The sequence below is a fragment of the Gobius niger genome (genome assembly GCF_951799975.1).
Source record: "Gobius niger genome assembly, chromosome: 20".
Taxonomy (NCBI): Eukaryota; Metazoa; Chordata; class Actinopteri; order Gobiiformes; family Gobiidae; genus Gobius; species Gobius niger.
Window position 1 is genome coordinate 6,016,981 of NC_136871.1, and position 25,873 is coordinate 6,042,853.

The 25,873-nt window shown below is 41.8% G+C and overlaps 1 protein-coding gene across 2 annotated transcripts in view; it reads right to left on the minus strand.

Moving 5' to 3' along the window:
- asic1b (acid-sensing (proton-gated) ion channel 1b) overlaps positions 1-25,873 on the minus strand; it is a 500,510-nt gene that overhangs the window by 72,655 nt on the left and 401,982 nt on the right. For both annotated transcript variants that reach the window (XM_079579289.1, XM_079579290.1), the window contains one exon: positions 2,407-2,557. In XM_079579289.1, the coding sequence (XP_079435415.1) occupies positions 2,407-2,557 (151 nt within the window). The remainder of the gene's footprint in view (positions 1-2,406; positions 2,558-25,873) is intronic.

Here is a 25,873-nt window from a genome sequence, read left to right on the forward strand (position 1 = left end):
CCCTATTCGCTTTTTTCCGGAAGTTTGCGTGGGCGCTGCCATGAAGTGTACCCACCCCTTCTCTCCTGTTTGTTAACATGGGACTGGAGAAGTGCAGATAAAATCAGTCACTACATGAATAAGGAGCCGACTTTAGGCCGGACAAAGAAACGGTGTTGACTTGTTGGTGGAAATGAACATCGAACATTTTACATAAATCAATCAACTAAACATCACATTTTAGCGGAGAACTTTCTACCTTGACCAAAGCTCCAAAAAGACTTGACTTGACTTGGGACTTGCTGTTTGTGACTCGAGACTTAACTTGGACTTGAGGCCAATGACTCTCAAAGACTTGCTGTGACTTTATAGTTATTATTTATTTGAGTGAAACTGTCGAAAGATCAGGATTCATTTCGTAAAAGCGGCGCATCTATGTTTACATTATGGTAATTAGCCACATGCGTGTTTGGTTTCCCGACGGAGCTCGTCAAAAGCTATGACTTGACTTGACTTGACTTGAGCCCATGACCGATTGACTTGGACTTGCTTGGGACTTGGACCTTCATGACTTAGACTCGAGACTTGCATTTAGTGACTTACTCCCACCTCTGATGAGAACTTTGACCGCTGCGTGATTTGACCGCGGGGCAGAAGACAGTGTCGCCTGTAATCACATGTCTTGTTCATTTGTGATTCCAAAGCTTCATATAAAAGCCACAAAACCTTCTCGCGTGGTCTGGTCACTGCAGCCTGGGTCAAACTTCAGGGGTTACATACGTGCACCTGCTTATGCAAGTGCACACACAAGAATGTTATAAACTGAGTTACTATATTATTACTGTCGCTTTTGCCACCAAGGCATCACTCTAAGGTATTTTATTTAAGACAGAAGACAGAATGAAATTACTTTGTCTATCATATGAGAAAGTCTATTATATACGTGGTTTTTCAGTGAGCAGTAGTTTAAGTCTGTGAAAGTGTTTGAATTGAGGCCTTATAAGCTACAATTAACTTCTTCCTAGTCCCTTTGAGCAGCTCTGCACTAGAGATTTCTGTTGTTTTGAATATCTTCTGTTAATGATATTTACACTATACCCGTATAAATCGTTGCTCAAATAAACTAAACTAAACATTTTACTCTCATTCTAGCCATGTATGAAGCCACGTTCTTTAGATCCTTGTTTTGAACCTTTTTTCTTGGAATGTATAACCTTTGGTGCGACTGTCATGGGTGTTTAAATGTGCTTTACAAATGCTTGACTTGACTAGCGTGTACACAATGATTTTGTAGTCATAGTTCATCACCTGAAATATGTTAAATAAAATGGTTGGTTAAGTACGAGTTTCTTGCAATAAGGTAGATTTGTCCCTGACTTGAGTAGCTAATTTCAAGATATCTGTACATGAGGCAAGTTCTTTTCCCACTTAAATTTAAAAGACTAAAAGACTTAAGATCTCATTGAACTCAAAATCAGATAGAAATGTGCCTGAGATAAGACTGTTACTGATGCCTTTTCTTAATCTAAGTGTAAAAATCTTCCCCCATGGACAGATTTCTTCATAAAAGTCACTCAACTCAAGTGAGACTTATTATGACAAATGTGACTTATTTCTCGATTACATTTGACGGTATGTACACCGCGTTCCAAATGATTATGTTTTTCAGTGAAACTCATGGATAGTAATTGTGTCTCAGAGCTCTTTGAAAAAAAATATTGTTAGGTCTCAGACTGGAAAGTTTGGAGTCTGTGGGAGCTTCTATAAGGGCTCAGGCTCTGCCCGAGTGCGGCTTCTCACATTCAGAGAAAACCAGCCCTGAAGTTTTGTAGCGAGTACACATGCTCGGCCCGTTCTTCCGTATTTCCGCACCAGCGTCTTGTAGGAGGAAAAATACCATATTTGGGTGAAAGCGTCATCACGGGGCCCCTTAGCAGGACACGTGGATGTAAAATCTGTCAATATTTATGAATGAAAACCCGCGGGAAAGACAGACTTTCTACGTGGCGCAGCAGCTACTTCCGGGTTGCCCCCACCTCGCAGACAAAACATCATAAAATAAACATCATGCGGGTGAGTTTTCTCATTTTTATATCTGACATGAAAACTAAGATGTAAAGGGAGGAAAATAGATAAAAATCTCCACTTCGACCACTGCGTGAAACATCAATATCACCTGCCGTGTCTCGCCTTAAATACAAGCTTTAAAATGTATTGAAACGATGAGTTGCATAATAAGTTGGAACAGTAGATTTTGAGATTTTTTACTATAATTATTTTTTTTCAACCACATTTAAATGATCCTGTACAGTTAAACACTTGCAAACTGTGCTGACTCTCATTTGAGTTGACAGTTTAGAAAATCAGAGAAAAATGTCATTTGCATAATCATTGGGATCGCGGTGTATAAAGAGGTTTCTAACTCACCCGTCTCGCCCCACACCGGCAGGTACTCGTCCTGTTGGATGTCCAGCATCAGCTCCAGCCCGTTCCCCATCCCGCCCTTCATGGTCACCAGGGGGGGCTTCCCGTCCTGCCCCGAGTTGAACATGTAGCATTTTCCATATCGGGTGAAGATCTGAAACAAAAGACAGAGAAATACGTTTTTTTAGGGAGGTCAGATTCATAGTCATTCCTACACCTGCTTCCAACGCCTGCAGTTTGTCCACACTGCCCCTTGACTGAGGTCGGCTGGATTTCAATCCCTGCTTTACTGGTGGTCAAAGCGGCCACTGGCATCGATTAGCCGCCATGTTTTTACCAGCCAACCTTGAGCAGATACTGGGTTATAGTTGACAGTCTGAGCGCTTCTGCCTGCTGCATGTCGCTGCTCCTCAACAACAGCCGAGCGCCAACACAACTTAAATACCAAACGCTCCCATGTTCGTCTAAAACGCCTCGTGCATAACAATCATTTTACACGTCAAGGCGGAGATACCGCGTGAGAGATGCTGTTAGTGAGTAGTGAAGAAAATGGGTCAATAAAGTAATTAGAAACACAGGAGGAGATTGTAAAGTCTAAATACGCAATCAATGCAGAGCAGAAGTGGTAAACGGCGCATGCTATCTGCTTTTACAACTTCTAAATTTATTGTCTTACGGTGGTGAAGAAAACAATTATGGAAAGTCAGTGACAATTACCACTAACGAAGTGAACAGCCTAACGTTAGAACAGTGTTAGTTCCATCTTACAACACATTTTATTGTTTTAGGTTCAATAATATGCTTTTATTAAAAGTCTATAGATGCAGACGGCAACTCGTCATAGAAAGGGGGCGTGGCCTCGCCAAGGGGGAAAATAGAATGTTTTGGGAACACAATTTTTCACTCTTAATATGAATATGAATATGAACTTATTTATCACATACAAATAAAGTCAATTGTAAATCGGGCCCATATGGATGTTTTCTCACAGCAGATTGTTCAGTAGAAGTGAAAAAACGGCAGTTGTAGCTCGCGCTAGCTAACCATTAGCATTAGCCCGATGCTAACATGTAGCATCATGTTAGCATCCTCCGTTTTTTTATGTATTTATGGGCTGTTGAACCACTTTGCTCCTCCCCATGTCTTTGTATCTTTATTTAGTAGAAAACTAAATTCACATTTCAGCGTTTGTTACAGTAGTTTTTGAATAATTAGACAAAGTTTATCTATCTATACATACAGACGGCATCTCTGGAATTGCCCATATATGGTCATTTTTGAAAACAGTTAAGGGGGAAGACAATTTTGAAAAAATCTAAACTTTGTCTAATTATTCAGAAACTACTGTAACAAATGCTGAAATATGAACATAGTTTCTACTAAATAATGATACAAAGACATGGGGAGGAGCAAAGTGGTTCAACAGCCCATAAATACATGAATAACGGAGAATGCTAACTTCATGCTACATGTTAGCATCGGGCTAAGGCTAACGGTTAGCTAGCGCTTGCTACAACTGCCGTTTTTTCACTTCTACAGAACAATCTGCTGTGAGAAAATATCCATATGGACCCGGTTTACATTTGACTTTCTTTGTATGTGATAAATAAGTTCATATTCCACCAGAAAATGGCTAAAAAGAGTGAAAAAGTGTGTTTCCCAAAAGATTCTATTTTCCCCCTCGGCGAAGCCACGCCCCCTTCTATGACGAGATGCCGCCTGTATCTATGGTCTGGGTGAATACTCGATTCTGATTGGCTGGAGGGTGTCTGTTAAAGTGATAATGTGCACCTAGTCCAGCAACAGTTAAATAACAGTTAAATCATGTTCACTCCACTGCAGCTGTTTCCATAGTAACAATAAACAATTTATTTGGGACTAGCTTCAGGTAAAACAGATTTAAAGGTGAAATAACTCCTGCCCAGGACTTAAAAAATTAAGCAAACAGGCCCCATTGAACAGTTTCAGTTCGCAGGACCATGGTATAATGGATAATGCACTCCGAGGTGTCCATTATCAGAAATAACTGGAGGCGTGAACTGTCCTCGTCGTGCATTATCCCTTACTTAAAATACTTTACGACACCGAAGTAATATTTTACGTAAATATTAAAGGACCAATATCATGCAAAATGGACTTTTTTGGAGCTTTTAACCATGTTGTAATGCAATTTCCTAATCAAAAATACCCGTGTGTTTTTTGGCTTCATTCACGTAGTTCTCAGCAATCCTCCTGAATCCTGCCCTCTGTGCAGCTGCTCCGCCCCTCTCCGGGTAAACGACTGACTTGTGACACACGTATTTTACATCATAGTGTCAAACAGGAGGAAACCCGACGTCTGTAATATAATGACTTCTGGCCTGATTTTAATTTAGAAATCGTCTTTTTCATCATTTTTGTTGTAAGAAAGAAAAGAAAAAAAAAAGAAGTGTCGGTGCTGCCCCTGCATTGAAAACAAACGCACCCCCTGAGCGTCTGAACAGATGTCATGTTTGCACTGAAAGTTGTGAAGAAGGAGCTCTTTCTAACCTACTCTGGACACGCCTGTTCTTTTTTCTTCACTGTTCACTGAATGGAAGCGTCTTGTCTTCCCGGTTTGCAAAATAGTCCGAGAAAATACTTGAATTTCTCGCAGAAAATAGTGCTCCATAGTGTCAGAGGTACAATATATCACATAAATGCCTATACTTTACTCTGTGATGGCTAAAATAGCAGGATACAGATCCTTTAAAGAAAATGCCAATAAAATTTGTCAACATTAACCCTGATAGAAACAAACAGCATGTGATGGCATTGTAGTTAGTACTGTGAGTTGTATGCCACTGGCACGTTGCTACAAAAGGTGCCTGACATGTAATACGCAACACAAAATGTAAGTATGGCGTGGGTGAACAGCAAGGACTGAAAAGGAGAGAGTCCAAATAAGTGTGAGGTGAGTTCCAGAGCATAAAACAGCTTGAGGTACATCATTAGCATATGTTTGTTTGCGCACATTGCCAACCACTTTATCAATGTGCAACCTTGGCCAGATGCATTTTTATCTATTTACTTATATATTTTTTGGTTCAGTGAGTGCAATGCTTGTGAATACTAAAGATTTATCTCTAAAAAGTTATAGATTTTTTTCTGGCAAAATTTTTTTCTCAACACTTAAGACTTTACCGTATAACATAAAACCGAGAGCCCAGAGTGCGGCTCTAAGACTTGTGGTGGTTCTCAGGCTTCTTGTTGATTGGGCACACATCGCCAGAGACAGGACTATAAACAACTAAGATTTTATTATAGGTAGGAGCCGGGGTCCATCCGAAATCTCAAATACTTAGCTTCTATGTCCTGATCCGAGCTCCTGATCCTTAACCTTTCAACTGTTAGATCTCTATGCAGTTAGTGAACTAGAGCTTCAGCAGCATTTGCCCAATTGGACCGTCTTTACCCAGGGTGGAAACTCAGGGGAAATGGCATCACCAACGGCTTTTGTAGAAAAAAACTACATTACCCATAAAGTATTGGCCGACATAAACACTCCTGGCCATGGACTTCAATGACTCAAACATGAACCACAACAATGCTATGCTATGCTAATGCTATGAAGCCACACAGATAACAGACGATAAAAAGCTGTTACAGATTTACCTTCCACACCAACAGCTTCATCACAGAACAAAAAATACTCTGTGAGGTCTGCTCCTTCTTTGCGCAATGTCTGCAAATTAGCCATGCGCCTTTACGTTTCTTTTAAATGAAAGCAAAAGCACAAACTGCCTTCATTAAGGCCGTTTACTGAGGAGGTTCTTTAAAACACTAACATGTTGTGCTGTGGTGACTCTAACGTGTATTTAGTCACTTTTCTAAAATTCATTAAACGTGCGCCTGCCAATCAACAGTGGTTGCGCATGATTGGTGGCGCGGTGGTTTATGGGATGGCACATAGCTCCTAATCGCCGGGAAGGAACCACCAGAGGTCCCTATGCAAAAGTAGCTATGTTAGACAGCATTGAGGCTCCTTTCCCTAACTCAGCACAACTGACAGCACAACTCGGAGGCTTCTTATCATGGTGGACACTGACGCGTATGCGGTTTGGCGTTAGACCTCTTTTTTGCATTTCTGATGGGACCATGGTTTTAAAGCAGTAAGTAACTTGTTTACCTTAATAAATCCTTTTTGTAGTCCCTCTGGGGGTAATACAAGTGTTAATGGGACGATTGGGGGGTCTTTCATCTCCCCCGGTGTCTCTGGCCAGAAAACCTCGCAATTGCAACCTCACTGCCTCCAGGTAGGTGTCACCAATACACACTAATGGAATCACAAAGAAGAAGCTAACAGGCTAACGGGCAAAGCTAACTGTAGGCTAGCACCACCTAAACAGTATTTACAGCCAAGTTTGAGTGAAAAAAATGATCTCCATTGTGTAATTGGATGTACAATATCCCTCTCTATCCCTTTGTTTTTTCTATCAGTGTAGTGTTTACTCTCACGGACAATTAATGAGTAAAAAAAAGCAACATGCAGTGGCGCTTATGGCCTCTAGGGGCATGAGTTACTTAGTACTGCTTCAAGGTTCCAAGCTCAAGTAAATGTGTGGGGCACAGGTTAAAACGCAAAGTTGAAATTTTCACTGACCACTGATCTGTGGACCTCCACACCATAGACTACACTTCAATATGAAAAAAGAGTTTATTCTAGTTTGTATGCAGCTTGGTGCATCTTCACACCATCGTTATGGTATCGATCTGTTTTTATTGTCAATATTGTTATGTCCTGTCACGGACTGATTACTGAATAATAACTGCCTGGACGAGGACTCTGCAACGAGTCGAAGCACGTTGCAGTTATAATAAAAAAAGAGGTAGATCCTGAGTGCCTCGGATTTCATTCAACAATTTAAAGGGACTTTACAGAGTTTAAAAATGTTAAAATGATGTATTTTCCTTCCCCTACATGTTCCAGCAATGTCCTAATGTGTAGAATGAACTCAGACCTGTTCACCACAACTGCCTCTAAAATCCTGCACTGTCAAAAGGTGTTAATTCGGGTCCGATGTGCCGTCATGCACGAGCTTAATATAGAAGCTGCAGTTACGCATAAGACCTGAGGTGGCAGTAGTGAGCATAAAATGACGAACTTGCATCTGGCCCCTTTAATAAATAAAACTAAAAGCAGCTTTAAACCCTACCAGTCGCTAAACCTGGTTGGCTTAGGTTTCTGCTTTACCATTGGCCAATATGAAAACGATAAGGAACACAGTGTACAGCCAGATATTGATCTCAAATAATTTACGTCTTCGTCTGCACAAAAGAAGAACGCAGCGAGGGTGGATGGTTTGCACATCGCAGGCAACAGGAAACGAGTACAGAAAAAAAGCATTCTGGGGTAATCTTGCCCCTCAGCACCTCTAACCAAAATGTGTTCCCACGGTTACGACTGCACAAGGTATTTATCAGACAGTTTAATTAGCAGTGAGTGGTGGTTTTTATTATTATTTAAGTCTGATTAGGCCAAAAAACAAGCGAGTTTTTAATGAGTGCGTTTACTCCCAACACGCAAAAGAAAGAAAGGGGAAAAGAGAAATCAAGCACACACTGTCAATCATGTCATCCCCGCTCGACCCGGCCAGCGTCTTGTGAATAGCAGCAGCAGTAGTCACGGTGGGGGTGGGGGGTGGGGGCTACGTGTGTGACCTATTGGCAGAGACATGACCAGACTGTACTAATGGAGCTTTAATTAAATCAGGAACATTAGGAGATGGAGCGGGGACTGCGGGCCGGCAGTAAAAGCATTTCTTCTTTTCGCCACAAGACTGGAAATCAAAGCATCGGCGGCGGCCATTAACCTAATGTTAACCTTCATCTTCAGGGGATTTAGTCAAGGGAACGGTCAAATAAAAACACGTGGACAAAGAGGACGGTGCGTTGATGTCGCTACGGTTTTCTTTGGGGTGAAAATACAAAGTGAGGCTACAAGGCTGAGGGTCCCATGTTACAAATTAGAGACTTAAGCCTTTTCTTTTCTTCTTTCCTTTGCATTTTTTCATATGACGTTGAGTCAATTTTCCTTCCTTCCTTCCTTCCTTCCTCCCTTCCTCCCTCCCTCCCTCCCTCCCTCCCTCTCTTTCTTTCTTTCTTTCTTTCTTTCTTTCTTTCTTTCTTTCTTTCTTTCTTTCTTTCTTTTTTTCTTTCTTTCTTTCTTTCTTTCTTCCTTTCCTTCTTTCTGTCTTTCCTTGATTCCTTTTTTCCATCGTTCTTTCTGTCTTCTCTTCCTTCTTTTCATTCTTTCCTTCCTTCCTTCCTTCCTTTCTCTCTCTTGCTTTCTTTCCTTCCTTCTTTCCTATTTTCTTTCCTTCCCTCCCTCTTTTCTTTCTTTCTTTCTTTCTTTCTTTCTTTCTTTCTTTCTTTCTTTCTTTCTTTCTTTCTTTCTTTCTTTCTTTCTTTCTTTCTTTCTTTCTTTCTTTCTTTCTTTCTTTCTTTCTTTCTTTCTTTCTTTCTTTCTGTTCCACTTGGTTAAGCCTCGTGGCGGTGTCCACACGACAATGACATCTAGATTATTTAAGCGCTCAAATTGCCTTCACTGTGAGAAATAGCTGAACGCTCAACACAAATGCCAGCAGAAATGTGTTAACAAATCACTCTGGGTGAACTTAACCAACTTCATCTATAGCAGGGGGGACATGCTGCACCACAAAAAGAAGAACAATTCTAGCACTAATTGCACGTCCTGATGAAAATGTAGCCTTTAAAGAAGAAACATTCTGTCTTTCTTGCATCTTGACTTTGGTATTTTACTTTCATAACTGAAAAATAATACACGACAGAACAGACCTTACGCAGCAAATTGTCTTTCACTCTCCATAAACACTTGGCAGTTTCGCCTCACAGCAAGAAAGTCCCGGACTACGAAATTAATTGCAAGACCTGATTGGGAACAAGCGGGTGGTTATTGTTGGCAAGAATTGAGACTAGAGAAAGCCATTATAGGTTTATTGAATAGTGCTGTTAGCCGTTGGGTTTGGCAGTCAGATCCGATCACAGCGTGGGGCCAGTTTTGTTTTCTGATGAGAAATCCGTCTTGAGATCAAACCAAAAATGCACATTAACAACTGTTACAGTTTGGTCAGTCAAAATCTATATGTGAAAAATTCTTAGTTCCACTCAAGTGTGAAAGTGGATTTTTTTCCACAACTGAAGAAAGAGACACAAGAGAGAGGCGGCGGACATGGCGTGGATTTGTTTCCTCCTCCTTTTACGCAGGTAAACACAGTAAACACCCGCCGTGTCCCGCGAAGGAAAATCAGAAAAGTCCGTGGAGCCTGCTTTAGCGGAGCCTCATTCTAATGTGACAGCTTCAGATTGAGGAGCGTGTGTGCTGTGGGGCTGATGGCTCTCTCCAGGGATGCGTAAAGACGCACTGGAGGATTGATGGCTCACAGCCAAACTGGCACCACCACCCGTTAACGTGTGTGTGGAAAACTCAGGGACAGAGCAGAGGGCAGATTAGACCCAGTCTGCATTAAGTGGCTAAACTTCAGTGTGTTTGAGCCCATGGTCTAATATTACAGGCTGACTATTGTTTAGTGCGTAAGGTGAGAGAGCGCTCTGCCTCCATCCCGGTACCATGGTCCACTTCAGTGAACGCAGTACCGGACAGTACCGGACAGTTCTGGACAGAACCAGACAGTTCTGGACAGAACCAGAAAGTTCCAGACAGAACCAGACAGTTCCGGACAGAACCAGACAGTTCCGGACAGAACCTGACAGTTCCGGACAGAACCAGACATAACCAGACAGTTCTGGACAGAACCAGACAGTTCTGGACAGAACCAGAAAGTTCCAGACAGAACCAGACAGTTCCGGACAGAACCAGACAGTTCCGGACAGAACCTGACAGTTCCGGACAGAACCTGACAGTTCCGGACAGAACCTGACAGTTCCGGACAGAACCGGACAGAACCTGACAGTTCCGGACAGAACCTGACAGTTCCGGACAGAACCAGACAGTTCCGGACAGAACCAGACAGAACCAGACAGTTCCGGACAGAACCTGACAGTTCCGGACAGAACCAGACAGAACCAGACAGTTCCGGACAGTACCGGACAGAACCAGACAGTTCCGGACAGTACTGGCTTATTTCCATCCTGGTTCCACCATCTTTTGCAGTTGAAAGCTCAGTGCATGTTTTCCCACAATCTTTTTAAAAAGAGTTTGGCGTAACTCCAGCCGCCACTAATTTTATAAATAGACACACATTAAGGGTCTGATAATTGAAACCTTTAAACATCTTCCCACCCCTATGTTTCTTTAGCTTTACGCTTTTAACGCTCTTTGATTTCTGATTTTCCTCTTTCATCTGTTTGGGCAAATTCAATAGCAAATCAGTCTGTGTCTAATACGGCTCTTAGAAATCCATCGTAAACTCATTGAAAACAAATCTTTTTGTGAGGAGAAATTGGCTGAGTTCGGAAAAGATTGCCTGGGAACATTACTTCGTAAGGTCGAGGCATGACAGGATTTTTTCTTTTACAAATTTCAACACTTTATCCGTGCGTCATCGAGTCCAGTAACGACTGTGTTTGAAAGTTTATGTCATACTAACAAAGCACAGTTTGCCAGCGCCTTTAGAAAATCACTGCAGTGCGTTGGATGTGTTCCACTGACCCCGCTGCTAAATAGTTTACTTTCTCCATGGACGTTACTGCCTGCTGAGCAAAACAAGGCAAATCTGCTCATAGCGTTTGTTTTATGATATGAGTTTGCGACGAGCTCCAGTGGGCTGAATGATTACCCAAGATAAAATTGTAGCTGTTGGCTCGAATTTGAATTTTCCTCAATTAGCAAATCAACTCTTTTCATTGGCTTGGCGGAGAACATGATCGTAGGGTTATAATGGGTACATAATGTTAGATATAGAGATCCATCGAATCCACTCTTTATTAAATGTAATTTACTAAAATTTGAGGATATAGTAGACTACAATATCCTCCAGGTTTTGTATAAAGCAAATAGAAAAATATTGCCGGCGAACATCCAAGAAATGTTTGAGAGAAGGGAAAGTCACTACAATCTGAAAGGAACAGACATCTTTAACAAACCCAGGTTCAATTCTAAAGCAATGGAACGAACTGTTACAGTGACAGGAATCAGTTTATGGAATAAACTCCAGGAAAAGTCAGAAACTCTCCTGGAGTTTAAAATACACACTGCAAAAAGTAAATATCAAGCATTGGCTTAAATGACTTGAATTGAGGAAATGTTTCTTGTTTTGAGCGGTTTTCACTCATTTAGACACTTTTCCTGATCGGACCAAGTTTACTTTGCTTGTTTGAGGACATTTCAGACCAGTTCTAGGGTAAATCTCGCTTGAAATAAGAAAGTAAAATTGCCAATGAGATAAGACCAATTTTCTTACCCCATTGGCAAAGAAAATTACCTGAAATAAGGACGAAATGTATCAAAACGAGTCAGAAACATCTCAGAACAAGTGAAATAATCTAGGACAAATGCCCAAGAACTTCTTTACTCGTCAAAACAACAAAAAATTGGATTATTATACTCAAATTGAGATGTTTATCTGATCTAGTTATTTACTTTTTGCAGTGCACATAAAAGCTACAATGTTAAAAAAGTATGAAGTACTTGGACATGAATAATGTGGGATATTTGATTTGAACAAACATGAATACGACGGTTTGTTTCTTTTTGACCATTGGTAAACATTCAAGAATACGAAGGTTCTGTATTTTATATATTGAAAAAACTGAATAGAGAATACAAAAACATATGTTAATACTGTAAATATATACATAAGACTGTAAATATATGTATGTAGACATAAATACATACCATTTTCCAAAGGACAACAGTGTGAAGTGTAAAGTGTCAGAACAAAAGGGGCAGATATTATAAGACTTGTTCTTCTCCTCTGCTCCGTTTCATTCATACTGTGTTGGCTTGGCGGTTTTATTGTGATTGCATAACATCACTTTTGAATGAAATAAATAAATAAAATGAAAATGAAATGGAAAAAAATGTGTAAAGAATTCAAATACCCACTACGAGCTGCAGCTTGATTGGGAAAAGTATGACGCAAATCTGATATAAAATTGCAACATTTGTCGTGGGAAGAAAATGAACGCAATTACATTTGTTTTTTATTCCAAAGATCAGCCTCAGGAACACAACAAAACGCACATAATGCACCCATAATTGCGATGGAATCTTTGAAGCCTGATGCCTGATGATCCGCAGTTTTGGACGAGAAGGCACAAGGAGGCGTCTATTTCAGCACCGACCTATGAATCATCTTTGTTACGAGGAATCGCTCGCATGTTTCCAGCGCGGGCAGCTCTGAAGCGAAGACGTGACAGAGGGAGTTTGTCTAAAGCTCGCTGATGTTTGTGAGAAAGCAGAAGGCACGATTCGCGACGGACGACCCCTCGCTGTGACAACGCCTTATTGACAGGCAGTTTTGGAAAGAGCTCCCTGTTCATCAAGGCAAATATAACCTTTAAAGAACAAACGTGAAGTCTTTTTATACTTCGCATTGGTATTTCACTTTCAAAGCTTAAAAATAACATATGAAAAAGCAGATCTGATGATGCTTCGCCTCATAGAAAGAATATCCCGGACTTTGCATGTTCTTTGTAGCCTGGCCAGACTGCACGGTTTTTCCAACTCTTTACAAAGACGTGTGGTCTGGGATTCGCCGTTATCTTTGTAGGGTTTGATTGGTGTGACTGACAGGCGGATTAAAGGAATAGGCCACCGTTTTTACATACTGAGATATATATAGCATTTAGCCTCTCCCTCTATAGCTCCAAAACTGGTCAAGATAGAAGCTACCAAGCTCTTCCACGTTTTCCCTATTTAAATATGGTTACGTGAAGTGCTACACTACAAAGTATAATTACACAAAATTAAACAATGTGGATTTTCTAAGCGGATAAAAGGGGGAACTATATTGTAAGGCGTAATAATACCAGGAGTAATTTGGCATCCGCACAGTAAAGTGAAGATTACTGCACAGTAAAGTGAAGATTACTGCACAGTAAAGTGAAGATTACCGCGCAGATTTCGAACTACTCCTGGTATTATTACGCCTTACAATATAGTCCCCCCTTTTATCCGCTTAGAAAATCTGCATTGTTTAATTTTGTGTATTTATACTTTGTAGTGGAACACTTCACGTAACCATATTTAAATAGGGAAAACGTGGAAGAGCTTGGTAGCTTCTATCTTGACCTGTTTTGGAGCTATAGAGGAGAGAGGGAGAGGCTAAATGCTAACGCCGTCTGCGCTGTGTTTACGTGACTGAAGGCACGGGTGAAGACCAGACAGGTCCTAAAGAACTCATCAAAGCTAAGGTAAGAACATATCTCAGTATGTAAAAACGGTGGCCTATTCCTTTAAGAAACACATGGTCGGTCAAAACTAATTAGGCAGAAGCAAGTCAAATTATCTGCTTTTTAATGACACTTTGATGCCACAAATGCAAAAAAAGAAAAAAAAATGTGGCCAATTTTAGACCTTAAAGAGACTAGATGCAAGTTAGTCATTTTATACTCACTACTGCCACCTCAGGTCTTACGCGTAACTGCAGCTTCTATATTAAGCTCGTGCATGACGGCACTTCGGACCCAAATTAACACCTTTTTCAGTGACAGTGCAGGATTTTTGAGGCAGTTGTGGTGAACATGTCTCATTCTACATATTAGGACATGGCTGGAACATGTAGGGGGATGAAAATACTTAGTTTTAACATTTTTAAACTCCGTATAGTCCCTTTAATTTTGGTATTGTCGATTTTGAACTTCGACAGTAAAAAATGTTGAGCAATCATAATTTTACAAGAAGTTTAGATTTAATACTAGTCTGGATCCAATTTAGTACTTTTCAATAACATTTAAAGGAACAGGCCACCATTTTTCCATACTGAGATATGTTCTTACCTGAGCTTAGACGAGTTGATCCTGACCAAAGATGTTGTTAGCATTTTGCCTCTTCCAATGTATTCCTATAGCTCCAAACGGGGGTGAAGTTGGAAGCTACCACGCTCTTCCACGGGCACGCACAAAGACCAGACAGGTACGTATCAACTCGTCTAAGCTCAGATTGGAACATAACACATTTTGGAAGAACTGTTTGCTCTCAGTCACGCAAAAAGACCAAAGATGTTGTTAGCATTTGGCCTCTGCCAGCATTATCCTATAGCTCCAAATGGGGTGAAGTTACAAGTGACCAAGCTCTTCCACAGGCACGCACAAAGACCAGACAGGTATGCATCAACTAGTCTAAGCTAAGGTAAGAACATATCTCAGTATGGAAAAACTGTGGCCTGTTCCTTTAAGGCCTTGATTTTGGCACAATTCATTTTGTTCTATGCTCTGCTAATATAACAAGAAATAGTAGCTGTCGGATTTGAGAGTCTTCTGGACCTGATTGCCACGCTACAAATTTGCTTCTGTGATTAGAACAATAAAAAATTGCGCATGAAACAATTGGCTGCAGGCGAAAGTCCCAGAAGCTCCGGCTTTTGAACAGAAAGACGGAGAGGCTGGCTGGTCAGGTTGTGTTCTTCATGTGTGCATGGGTTTCCTCCAGGTGCTTTGAATTCCCTTATCCCTTAAAACATGCACAACAGGAGTTTGGAACGGCTTATAAAGTGGTAGATGCCGTACCTCCATCCACATTGTGTAACATTTTATACAAAGGATATGAGGCCATCTCGTCTTAAACTGCAAAAAGTAATTAACAAGATAGCACAACACAATTAAATGAATTTCAGTTGTTGACGACTGAAAATGTAGTTGGGCATTTCACCTACATTATTTTGATTGTTCTGAGAAGCTTCTGACTCATTTCAATACATTTCGTCTTTATTTCAGGTAATTTTCTTGGAAATTGTTTTTTTTCCCATTGGCAGCTTTACTTTCCCATTTCAAACGAGATTACCTTAGAACTAGACTGAAATGTCATCAAACAAGCAAAGTCAGATCAGGAAAGACGTCTGAGTCAAAACCACATTTAGGTGCACACGCTCAATTTAATCTCTAAATGAATCCTTGTTCCATTTCAAGACAGTTCAAACCTACTCAAAATCAGCAAGAAACGTTGTCTCTTTATTTATTTAACCTTTATTTTACCAGGAAAGTTCCACAGAATACATGCGTGACAACTCAAATTTTAGATGCATTTTCTGTTTGTTCATGTTTGCTGAAAATGCTGAACACAATCTGTGAACGGTTGGTTCAATATAGTAAAGTATAAGGATTAAACTCAAATCACTTTCTTTGAAATACCATCTTGGCAAGTAATTCTTCTGGGTGAACTCCACCTAAGTTGTGTTTTTCACAAGTGTTTTTGAACATAAGTAGCTCTCCGATGTTCATATTGTGTAAAAGTAGCTCGTCGGGTTAAAAAAGACCCCTGCCCCAGAGGGTTAGGGGAAACTGGAGTGCAGTGGCTGTAAAACCCCTCGCCACACACTTTATACACTTCTCTCACTTCACACGGCTCTCCCTTATGCCTGGTGTACACTGTGCGATTGTTTTTGTCTTATAAGATTTTTAGATGTCACAATGCACAACATGGGGATAGCAACATCGTGAGCTGCTCTCGTCTTTGCTGTGTGATTGGTTCAAACTATGAGACAATCATAGCTACGACCAAAGTTTTATCGTAACAGTTTCAGGCTTCAGAAGATGCGTGATTAGCTGAGGCGAGCACCACATGCTAGCGGTGTTTATTTCCTCCAAAAAGTGGCTCTGCTTTGTGACCACGACACTAGGGGCCGCCATTGCTGTAGTACCTCCTTTAGCCGCTAGTACCCCATTGGAATGCATTGGACTTTAGACATGTTAAAAACAACTTTAGAGCCTAATTTTTGGGAACTTGATACAGCGCCGGTGATAATGCTGGGTTAGCAACGATTAAAGGGACCAGGCTAGTTTTAGTAAGAAGCATTTTAGATATCTCGAATACTAATGAGGGCCGGACTGTTAGCATTGGAGCTGCGCGGCTACCACTGAACTACACGTCACGCAAGGGCCGAGTCTACAGTGAAGATCCCGCCCTTATGCCCTTTTTAGGAACAGGCTTTGTCAGAGCTGGGGAGGAGGAGTCTCTAAATGCGCCATGATTTCCCCCCCCCGAGCGTGGCCACTGTGGCAAATGTGGAGGAGTGAGGAGGAGAGATGGATCACTCCACGATTAGCCAATCAGGACGCAGAACTGAACTCAATGCGTGTAGGCCGCGAAGGGTGATAGCGAGGGACCACTGTGCGCGGAGGACACCCACGCAGACACGGGGAGAACATGCAAACTCCACACGGAATGGCCCCGTCCAGGTAGAAATCGAACCCGGGACCTTCTTCCAGTGAGGCACAAGCGCTAACTGCTGAACGCAAAAAAGCATTTCATTGTTTCTTCATTCATATACAGACACGTGTTTAGAGCTGACTCTTTGCTGGGAGCGTGACTCCGCCCGGGTCGTCTCCGTGGTGATGCTGCTGCGTTGCTTTGACGACAGGTTGACGAGCTTCATTAGTGTTTTATGTTGATGACCCTCAGCAAAAATAGCATGGGCGGTGTCTTGCTGAGCGTCGGAAAGCATCGCTGCCGTGTCGGTCCGTGGCTTGAGTTTCGACGCTCCTGTGACATAGCAACAACGCACCACCTGGAACGTTCTGCCGCGTGGCTTTAAATAACCGATCCCAGATGGAGGCCGCCGTGGAGCGCCGTGATTCTCAAGCGGAAAGTCACATCAATAAAAACCCACAAAGGAATCCATCTTGCCGTAATCTGATCACCACTTATCAAGGTTCTTTGGCATGCGGGGACGGGGCGGGCTCATATCAGAGAGGAGTGCGGCGCAAAAAGTCAGACGGGGGAGGCTGGGGGAGCGCTTAAAAGATTTTACAATACAAGTCAGAGGGGGAGGAGTGATATGGATCTTGCTTGAAGTAACCAAAAAAAACTAAAAAGCGTCAAATGGGAAAGGCAACTCCCAAGAATTCAGTATGTTTACTCTTCAACGATCCATTGCAGTAGAACTCTCGAGGACATTTCATTTCTATCTTCAGAAGCTTCATGACATTTATTTCCCCCCAATTTTTCTAAAGTGATATTTTGTACACAAAGGAAGTGTGTTTTATTGTATTTCATGTTTATTGTGGGATATTATAAGATTTAAGTACTTCTCAAACAAAGATTTACGGCTATTTTTAAGCTTTAGAGCAGGGGTGGCCAAACTTTTTGTCTCCGAGGGCCAAAATGAAAAAGTGCCTAAGGGTCGCGGGCCAATCACGGCGATGTCAGCATGAGACACATATAACTGCAAATAATAATGGTTACTTTATTTTATTTTTTGGTATACATTTGCATTTAATTCTATCTATGCTACAGTAGTACAGTACAGTCCAGTAGTATGCTACAAAAGCCAAGTTTTAGTAGAACAAAATCAATTATTGTAGCAATATAGTGCAACAACACCACCTGTAACCTGCACTACCAACAGTGACTTTACCTCATTCATTTCTTTAAGTCAAAGAAAATGCCACATTAGACCAATTTGAAAGTGTCAGATCAACATAAATTCTTTTATTAGTCATAGATGTCAATGACCTTTGCAATAAAATTTGGAAAAAGTGGGGAAGTTGATGCTACAACGCTCTATGACTGACAAATACCAAGACACCAGAACAGTGTTTCCTTAACTTTGCGAAAGGAGTGAAACAGCGCCCCCAATTTGACGATGGTGGCCAAAAAGTGTACTGCATCTATATTTGCCATCGAGAATGAATGGGAGAGAGTTAGTATTAACCAGATGCGGCGCAAAAGTAGGTCACTCTCTGGCGGGCCAGCCTAATTGTCCCGGCCCCACTTTGGGCACCCCTGCTTTAGAGTTTTTGGAGGTCGGGGAAACCGTAGTACCCGGAGGAAACCTGGCTGGCTGCCTTCAGTCTCCTCTGATCCTCTGAAACGGTGCAGCGCCTTCGGGGGTTTGTCCCTGTTTCAAAGCGTGGTGTCCTGCCCTGGTCAGCTCCACCTCCACCTGAGCAGCTCCCTCCGCTCCACAGGTCTTTCGCCATCTTCTGGGAGGAGCTGAGCAGTTAATCTGTTTTATCCTTATCAGTGAACGTCCATTAGCCAGAAGAATAGAAGGCTTGTGTGGCCTAGCTGTGAGTCTCGCCCCTTTTTTGTTTCCTGTAGCTCCTCTTGTGACGCCTCCACTGTGCTGCAGGTGTGGGGGGCTCTTGGTGCCTCTTCAGTGTTTTAGAAGAAGAAATGTGTAGGTCTCAAATGTCTTTAACTCATAAGCTAGCTGTTTGTTTTACTTTTAAAAGCTGCTTCCTTCAGGACCATTATGGACTCTCTACAGTAAAAAAAAATCCAACCCCACAAAAACACGTCAAAGATGTACAAAAGTATCCAGGCACCACAAATGCAGTTGTCACAGTTTAAAAATGTAGCTGTACCAAGAGAGGGGGAGGTTGCTGCTGGTTTACACGTCGCCATAACAGCTCCTAGTTTCTGCGGCATTAAAAGATCTTCAATAATATCGTTTAAAGCAACAATTTCCCGGCACATTTCAAATTGTGTTATCGTGACAGGCCTAAAAACTATGGATCCCAACATTTATTGTCTTGAGTACCCCATATGCATCAACTTTTGCTAATATATTTAACATAGAGAATAGGGCTGCTCGATTATTGAAAAAATAATAATCACAATTATTATAGTCATAATTGAAATCACGATTATTGGAACGATTATTTGTTGTCTATCTTTATTTTATTTATTTATTAATCAAAAATCTATGCTGTTTTCTGAACAGTCATAAAAGTACAAATGATTTCAAGTTTGCCTCGATTACTGAGGGGTCTCTGTTTCACACCTGCCCCCTGCTGGCCAGCCCTCACACCTGCGCAAGTAAACTGAGCAGCGCGGCCTGATGACATCATCACACAGATGTCATCATGTTTGTTTTCATGTCAGGCAAAAGCATCAACCATGGCACGTGAAATGTGAAGGGAAAATAATCTCAGCGGCATGAAAAAATGCAAAAAAATAATAATAATAAAGTGTTTTGTTTTTTTATGAGGTGTAATAATCGAAATCGTATTTGAATTTCGATTAATTAGAGAAGTTCAAAATCCTCCTCAAAACACATTCTTAGACATACAATTTACTCCAAAAAAACGTAAAAGACCTTTCAGACAGTCACGTAACAGTTTTCCCCCAAAGTATTGCTTTCTAGAAACTTTCAAATTACATCCACATTTTCTTCTTTCAGCATTGGCAGTCACAAACAACGCGGCTCTGATTTAAGCTGGTGCTTTTGTCCATTACATCTGCGCAAGAAACATGAGCACGCAGCGAGTAAAACAGGCAACAAATTCATTGAAAAGAGGAAAGCATTTGCCAGATAGTCATCAAGAAGCGGTAGATAAGATGCTCAGTCACGTTAGGAATATCAATGAAAGCAGGCGGTGAGAGTAGAGTTATAGTTGGCAATAAAACACACTACGGACTCTCTGTGCTTGAAGGGACAGTGACATTGAGTATAGTAGAGTGGGTAATGAGTATCAATACTTTTACTTCATAAATCAAAAGGCGAGTCTGTATATAGATCAAATATAGAGTGACTTACTAGTTTTAGTGTTGTGATTTTTTTGTTTTTTTGACCAATTATGACCACTGTTTCCTACTGTTTACTTTCTGCCACTGTGAGTTAAACACTGTCCATGTCTCAAATACACACAGTCACCGCCCCCCACAGAGAAAATAGAAAACATTCCGGTCTGGCACGGTCTGTTGGAGGTAAAGATAAGCTAAGATAATCCTTTATTGATCTCACAGCGGAGAAATTCACTTGTTACATTCGACATTCAATAAGATCACTCAGGGTGTGCAAAATAGACGGGAAATGTTCGAACAGTTAAGTAAAAGCAAAAATCTTCCCGGGTTACTGTACAGTCTAACAGCAGTGGGGATGAAGGCCCTGCTGTTCAGAGTCAGATTCAGATTCAGATTCAGAAGACTTTATTTCTCCCCGAGGGGCAATTCATTTGCAGCTTCCAAGCCAAACATTCGTTCATCTCATAAATACAGTACAAAGAAGAATTGGCCTAACACATACAAATAAATAAAATAAGTCAGCAAGATACAAAAACTTGGAGCCATAATTGATCGAAGACGACACATTAATGATTAAAATGAGATTCATCCTTGTTTAGCAGCTTTATAAGTGAAGGTATGAAAGACAACAGATAAGGATTCTTTGTTTCTCGCAGCACATTATCAGTAGCTCGCTTAGCTGGTAGGTTACTTGAGTCACACTCACAGGAGCACCCTGGAAGATCACAAGTTCACACTAGCTCTCCTTGCACTGAGGTTGTCTCAGTCTGCCACTAAAAGAGCTGCTCAGCTCCTCTACAGTCCCAGTGTGTGGGAGGTGTTGTCCATGATGGAGGTGAGCTTGGCTTACACCCTCCTGTCCCTCACCTCCTCCACAGTCCAGCTTGTTCAGTCTGTTCTTGTCCCGCTCTGTGCTGCCCGGGGCCCAGCACACGGCAGCGTAGTGGCGAGCAGAGGCGACCACAGAGTCATGAAAAGTCCTGAGCCGAGGCCTGCTCACTCCGAAGGACCTTAGTCTCCTCAGAAGGGGGAGGCGACTTGGGGAGGGACCACTGCTGCCCCTGTCCAACCACTTACTGCACAGGGTGAAGCTTAAGATTTCACATGGAGCGCTATAGCTTTATAGTAATAGACTTAAGAAACACAAGATCGAGGCACTATGGATCTGTTGAGAAGTTATTTAGTTATTTAACTCCACAAAACAAAACAAAACACCTGCACTCACACTCTGCTGGTACATGAGGGGACATGCAAAATAATGACAAGACATGCAAAATAATGCGTCTGTAGTTTCTCCTTGATTCAAACCATACGATAAATGAATGAATGAACAAAATACAAAGAGAAAACATAACCATGTGGGCTTTTCACAAGGACTCTGTTCTGAATAATGGTTCTGAATAATATAAATACCATGAAGAAAACAATGTCAACAATAACTTCTCACAACGTTCTACAACTAACACATTATTTATCGGTCCTAAAAACTAGCCTTAGGTACTAGTTCTTCACGATGTACAAACTAGCTAAGTAATAATGAACGTTTTCCTCATATGGCGCAGCCCTAGACGCCTGCATTGTCGAGAGCGAAGCGACTCCGTGAGTCTGTGTTGCCGTGGTAACCGGAGACAAGCGATGGGTGCTGATGCTGACCTTGGGGAGCGAGGATCTCGGGCGCTGTTGCATTCAGTCTATTGTGGAGATGCTTTTATGCTCTCCTGAAACACCGTCTATTACACCACGATCTGGACCCACCGAACAGAGGGTGAAGTTTGTTACAGCAGAAGAAGTTTTGAAATTAATTAATCAAATGGCGTTTCTGCATCAGCTTTTTGATTTTTAAGGTGCAGTTTCACTTGGCTGTTCTAACGCCCATTTAAACAATTTGTCCAACCTTCGGAATGGCACAAATGTACAGTTATATGTTCGCGTTAATCAATGTTATTTTGGGGTTTCTTCATGAACAATTGAAGTCATTTTTATCCTATAGGACAGACGCAAACAGAGGATCAAGATCGCACTGGAACGACTGCTCCCTAATTGAAAGGCGCTACCTATTTTTCTCAACTTGTTGCTCTGAAAATATGTATTCAAAATCCCAAGAATCATTTATAAAGCTTCCTGACAGTGCAGAACAAATAGCGTCTTCTTCAGTGTGACTTGTTTTGACAGATACCGCTAACATCCTGTCACCGGTCTGAACCCATGCGCTGGTAAAAACATGCACAAGGCTGTCAATATGTCAAACGGAATCAGTAACGGCAAGAGAGAAGCAACGCGTGGAAACAACGTATGGAAATGTGGACTCAGAGCCTCAACAGATCATGTTTGCCTGTGTGTTTCCTCCATGCAGCTATTTCTGTTCATATCGGTGCTGTTGATCGATCACACTTGTGAACTTCGATTAATCACGATTAAAGGGACTATACAGAGTTTAAAAATGTTACAATTCTGTATTTTCCTCCCCCTACATGTTACAGCCATGTCCTAATGTGTAGAATGAGCTCAGACCTGTTCACCACAACTGCCTCTAAAATCGTGCACTGTCACTCAAAAAGGTGTCACTTCGGGTCCGAATTGCACGAGCTTAATATAGAAGGTGCAGTTCCATGTCTGACCTGAGGTGGCAGTAGTGAGCACAAAATGGCTAACTTGCATCCAGCCCCTTTAATCATATTCATTGCTAATACTTGGCCGACATAAAACACTCAAATTTAAAGAATATCTCACATTTCATTAACCAAATACTCATAATTCTATGGGAAAAACCCAACAGCTCATAATGGGGATCTCGCTCGCCCAAGGCCCAAAGTCACATTTTAGCAACATTTTCTTTGGATAAGGGCATTTTGAATAGAATCTGCAAACTTTTAGGTACATAAAGTGGAGCATAAGGACATAATTAGCATAATTAGACAAGTCTCCTTGATGCTTAAGTAGCTCTGTGTCGCTTTTGTTACATAAAAGTACCTCATCGTGTAAACTGGCTAACAATAAAGTTATTTAAAGTAAGGGTCCGCACAGCAGTGAGAGCTCCCGATTTTTTTTCATAGTTTCTTGCACCATTAAGTGTGACGTTTCGGGCCACATGCCCTTCATCAGACTCAATCGGTTTCACTGTCTTTGGATGTGCGTGTCTATTTCTTTATAACAATAAAGTTAACACATTGAGTGCCACGCTGTTTTTGGGATTAGTACCAACAATCCAGAGCATTTTTCATGATACTTGTAGCACCATCACGTATTATATGTTATAGCTATGGACACATGCTGTGGCTCGTTTGAAAGGAGAGACTCTAAGCTCTCCGTAAGTGAAAACAGTTTAATTCTACGTGCCTCGGTTCCTTAAAAATCTAAGCTAAACAGAGGTTAGTTTCGATCAAAATCACAGATTTTTTCTACAAACAGAGTGCGTGTTTCATGCAACACTCTCCTTTCTTATTAACTCCTCTGTCCAACTCTCTCTCTCTCTTCTCCTCTCTCCTCTCTGGACGGACACTAACGTTATGGGAAGAGGCAAATGCGTTCTACGTTTCAAATTAACTTTCAACGACAACATTGTTGACACTGCTGACGCGTGATGCGGTCGCTGTATCGGTCTGTCGTGGTGAAGAGGGAGCTGAGTCGGGGCAAAGCTCTCGATTTACTGATCGATCTACGTTCCCACCCTCACCTATGGTCATGAAATTTGGGTCATGACCGAAAGGACAAGATCGCGAATACAAGCGGCCGAAATGAGTTTCCTTCGCAGGGTGGCTGGGCGCACCCTTCGAGATCGGCTGAGGAGCTCAGTTACCCGGGAGGAGCTCGGAGTAGAGTCGCTGCTCCTTCACGTCGAAAGGAGCAGCTGAGGTGGCTCGGGCATCTGTTCCGGATGCCTCCTGGTCGCCTCCCGCGGGAGGTGTTCCAGGCATGTCCTAGTGAGACAAGGCCTTGTGTAAGACCCAGGACACGGTGGTGGGACTATGTCTCCGAGCTGGCCTGGTGTCGCCTCGGGGTCAGAACAGCTGGAGGAGGTGTGTGCGGATCGGGAAGTTTGGGCATCTCTGCTGAGACTGCTGCCCCCGCGACCCGGCCCCGGATAAAGTGGAAGAAAATGGATGGATGGACATTGTTGACACGTTTTGAAACACGGCGAGTTGCTGCAGATCGATCACTTTTTATCGCGTGTGCTTTTAAGCAGCCTGGTGCTCGGATTGAAGACTTTAACAGGATGTTTCTCAGCCGTCCATGGACCGATTTTGACCATTTAAAAACTCAAAGAAATGTTAAAATCTCAACTGTTTCAATCTGCCCATGTGAAGCTGCTCTGCTTTGTCAAACACTCTCCAGAGAGCGAGAGAGAAGTGTCGGGTTTACAGCTGTTCGCTACTAAGGCTGGGTACCGTTAAACGGTACCTACTTGGTACCGACCGAAAAGCTCCGGTAGGGGGCGGTATCGAAAACCTTTTTTTTTTTCGGTGCAAATTTTCGGTACTTTTTCTCTCCAAACGTCAGTAAATGATCCACAGTGAGTCTAAAAAAAGCCTGAACTCATGAGCACCTTCAGCGCAAATGCAGAAGCAAAGCTATAACTTACTCAGTCATTATCAGAGATGGCAGAGCCGCGGTCTGAGCCAGGACTAAACCAGGACTTACAGTAAACTGGTTAAAAACCAGGACTAAACCAGGACTGAATAAGAAACAAGATTCTTAGACAAAGAGAAAAGCAGTGACAACACGATAGTGACAACGAGAAACACATGGGCTTTACCTTTAGCTTTAGCCCCGCAAAGCCTGAAGTTACTGCTGTTGTTTAAACTCCAGCTGCACCGGAGCGTTTGGGATCAAAGATTGTCTCTGAAAAAGGTGAGCGCTCACTCTGCATTAGCCATTTTTGGAACAGTTATGGTGCATTGTTAGTGACAGAGTGAGCGCTCTCACTATGTAACAGATCTTTGACGTGTGAGGAGCTTTCACTTCGTCGAACAGTGTGTTTCGAAAAGTTTATCTGAAGGAAAACGGTAATAATGTCCTTTCTCTCTTTTTATCACTGCTTTAGTGGGAATTCTGCTCAAAAAATGAAGTTCCAGGTGACGCTGCTGCGCCTGTTTTCTGATGTGCCGTGTTTGTACTTCCTCTTGAACGATACTTTTCCTTTGCACATTATTTTAACTCAATTAAAATAACACAGTTATCGGAAAAATTACCGTTAAGGCACCGGTACCGAAAAGCCGGTATCGTTAAAGTAGTGGTAGAAAGAAAAGAAACGCAATAATATATAAAATGTCCAGATTGTGACTCTTCATAAGTGTTTGATCGTCATTTATTTCACTTCTGTTCATTCCAAAGAGCTCCCAAAATCACAGATAAGGTGTATAACAAGTTTTTATGTTTTTGGCACTCAATGTGTTAATATAAGTCTTCCAAGTCATGCATGTGCTCAGATACAGGAGTGCGTCTGGTCAAAACATGTGATGCGATTAACCCCTTACCACACACATTGTTCAGCTTTACCCAAATCTAAAAGCTTCTCGACTGGAGCTTACAGCCGCTAGGCATTAACAACTCATTTGAAAGCTAACACCTACAAAACTTGTTCCTCGAGTTGTTTTTTTCATTGCGTATTCACATCTTTTTGTCGCTTTCATTGCGTTTTCATCCTCGTTTTTGTCGCCATTTTGCTGATTATTCTTCCTCTTTTGTCTCGTTCTTGTTAGTACGCTTTTTCCAATCAGCTTTTAGATTTGGGTAAAGCCGAACGAGAAAATGAGCTCGGTTCAAGAGGTGAATTCATGATTAATGTGCTAACGAATTTTCCCCGATTATTCAAGAGTTGAAGCTTTAACTTTGACAAGTATA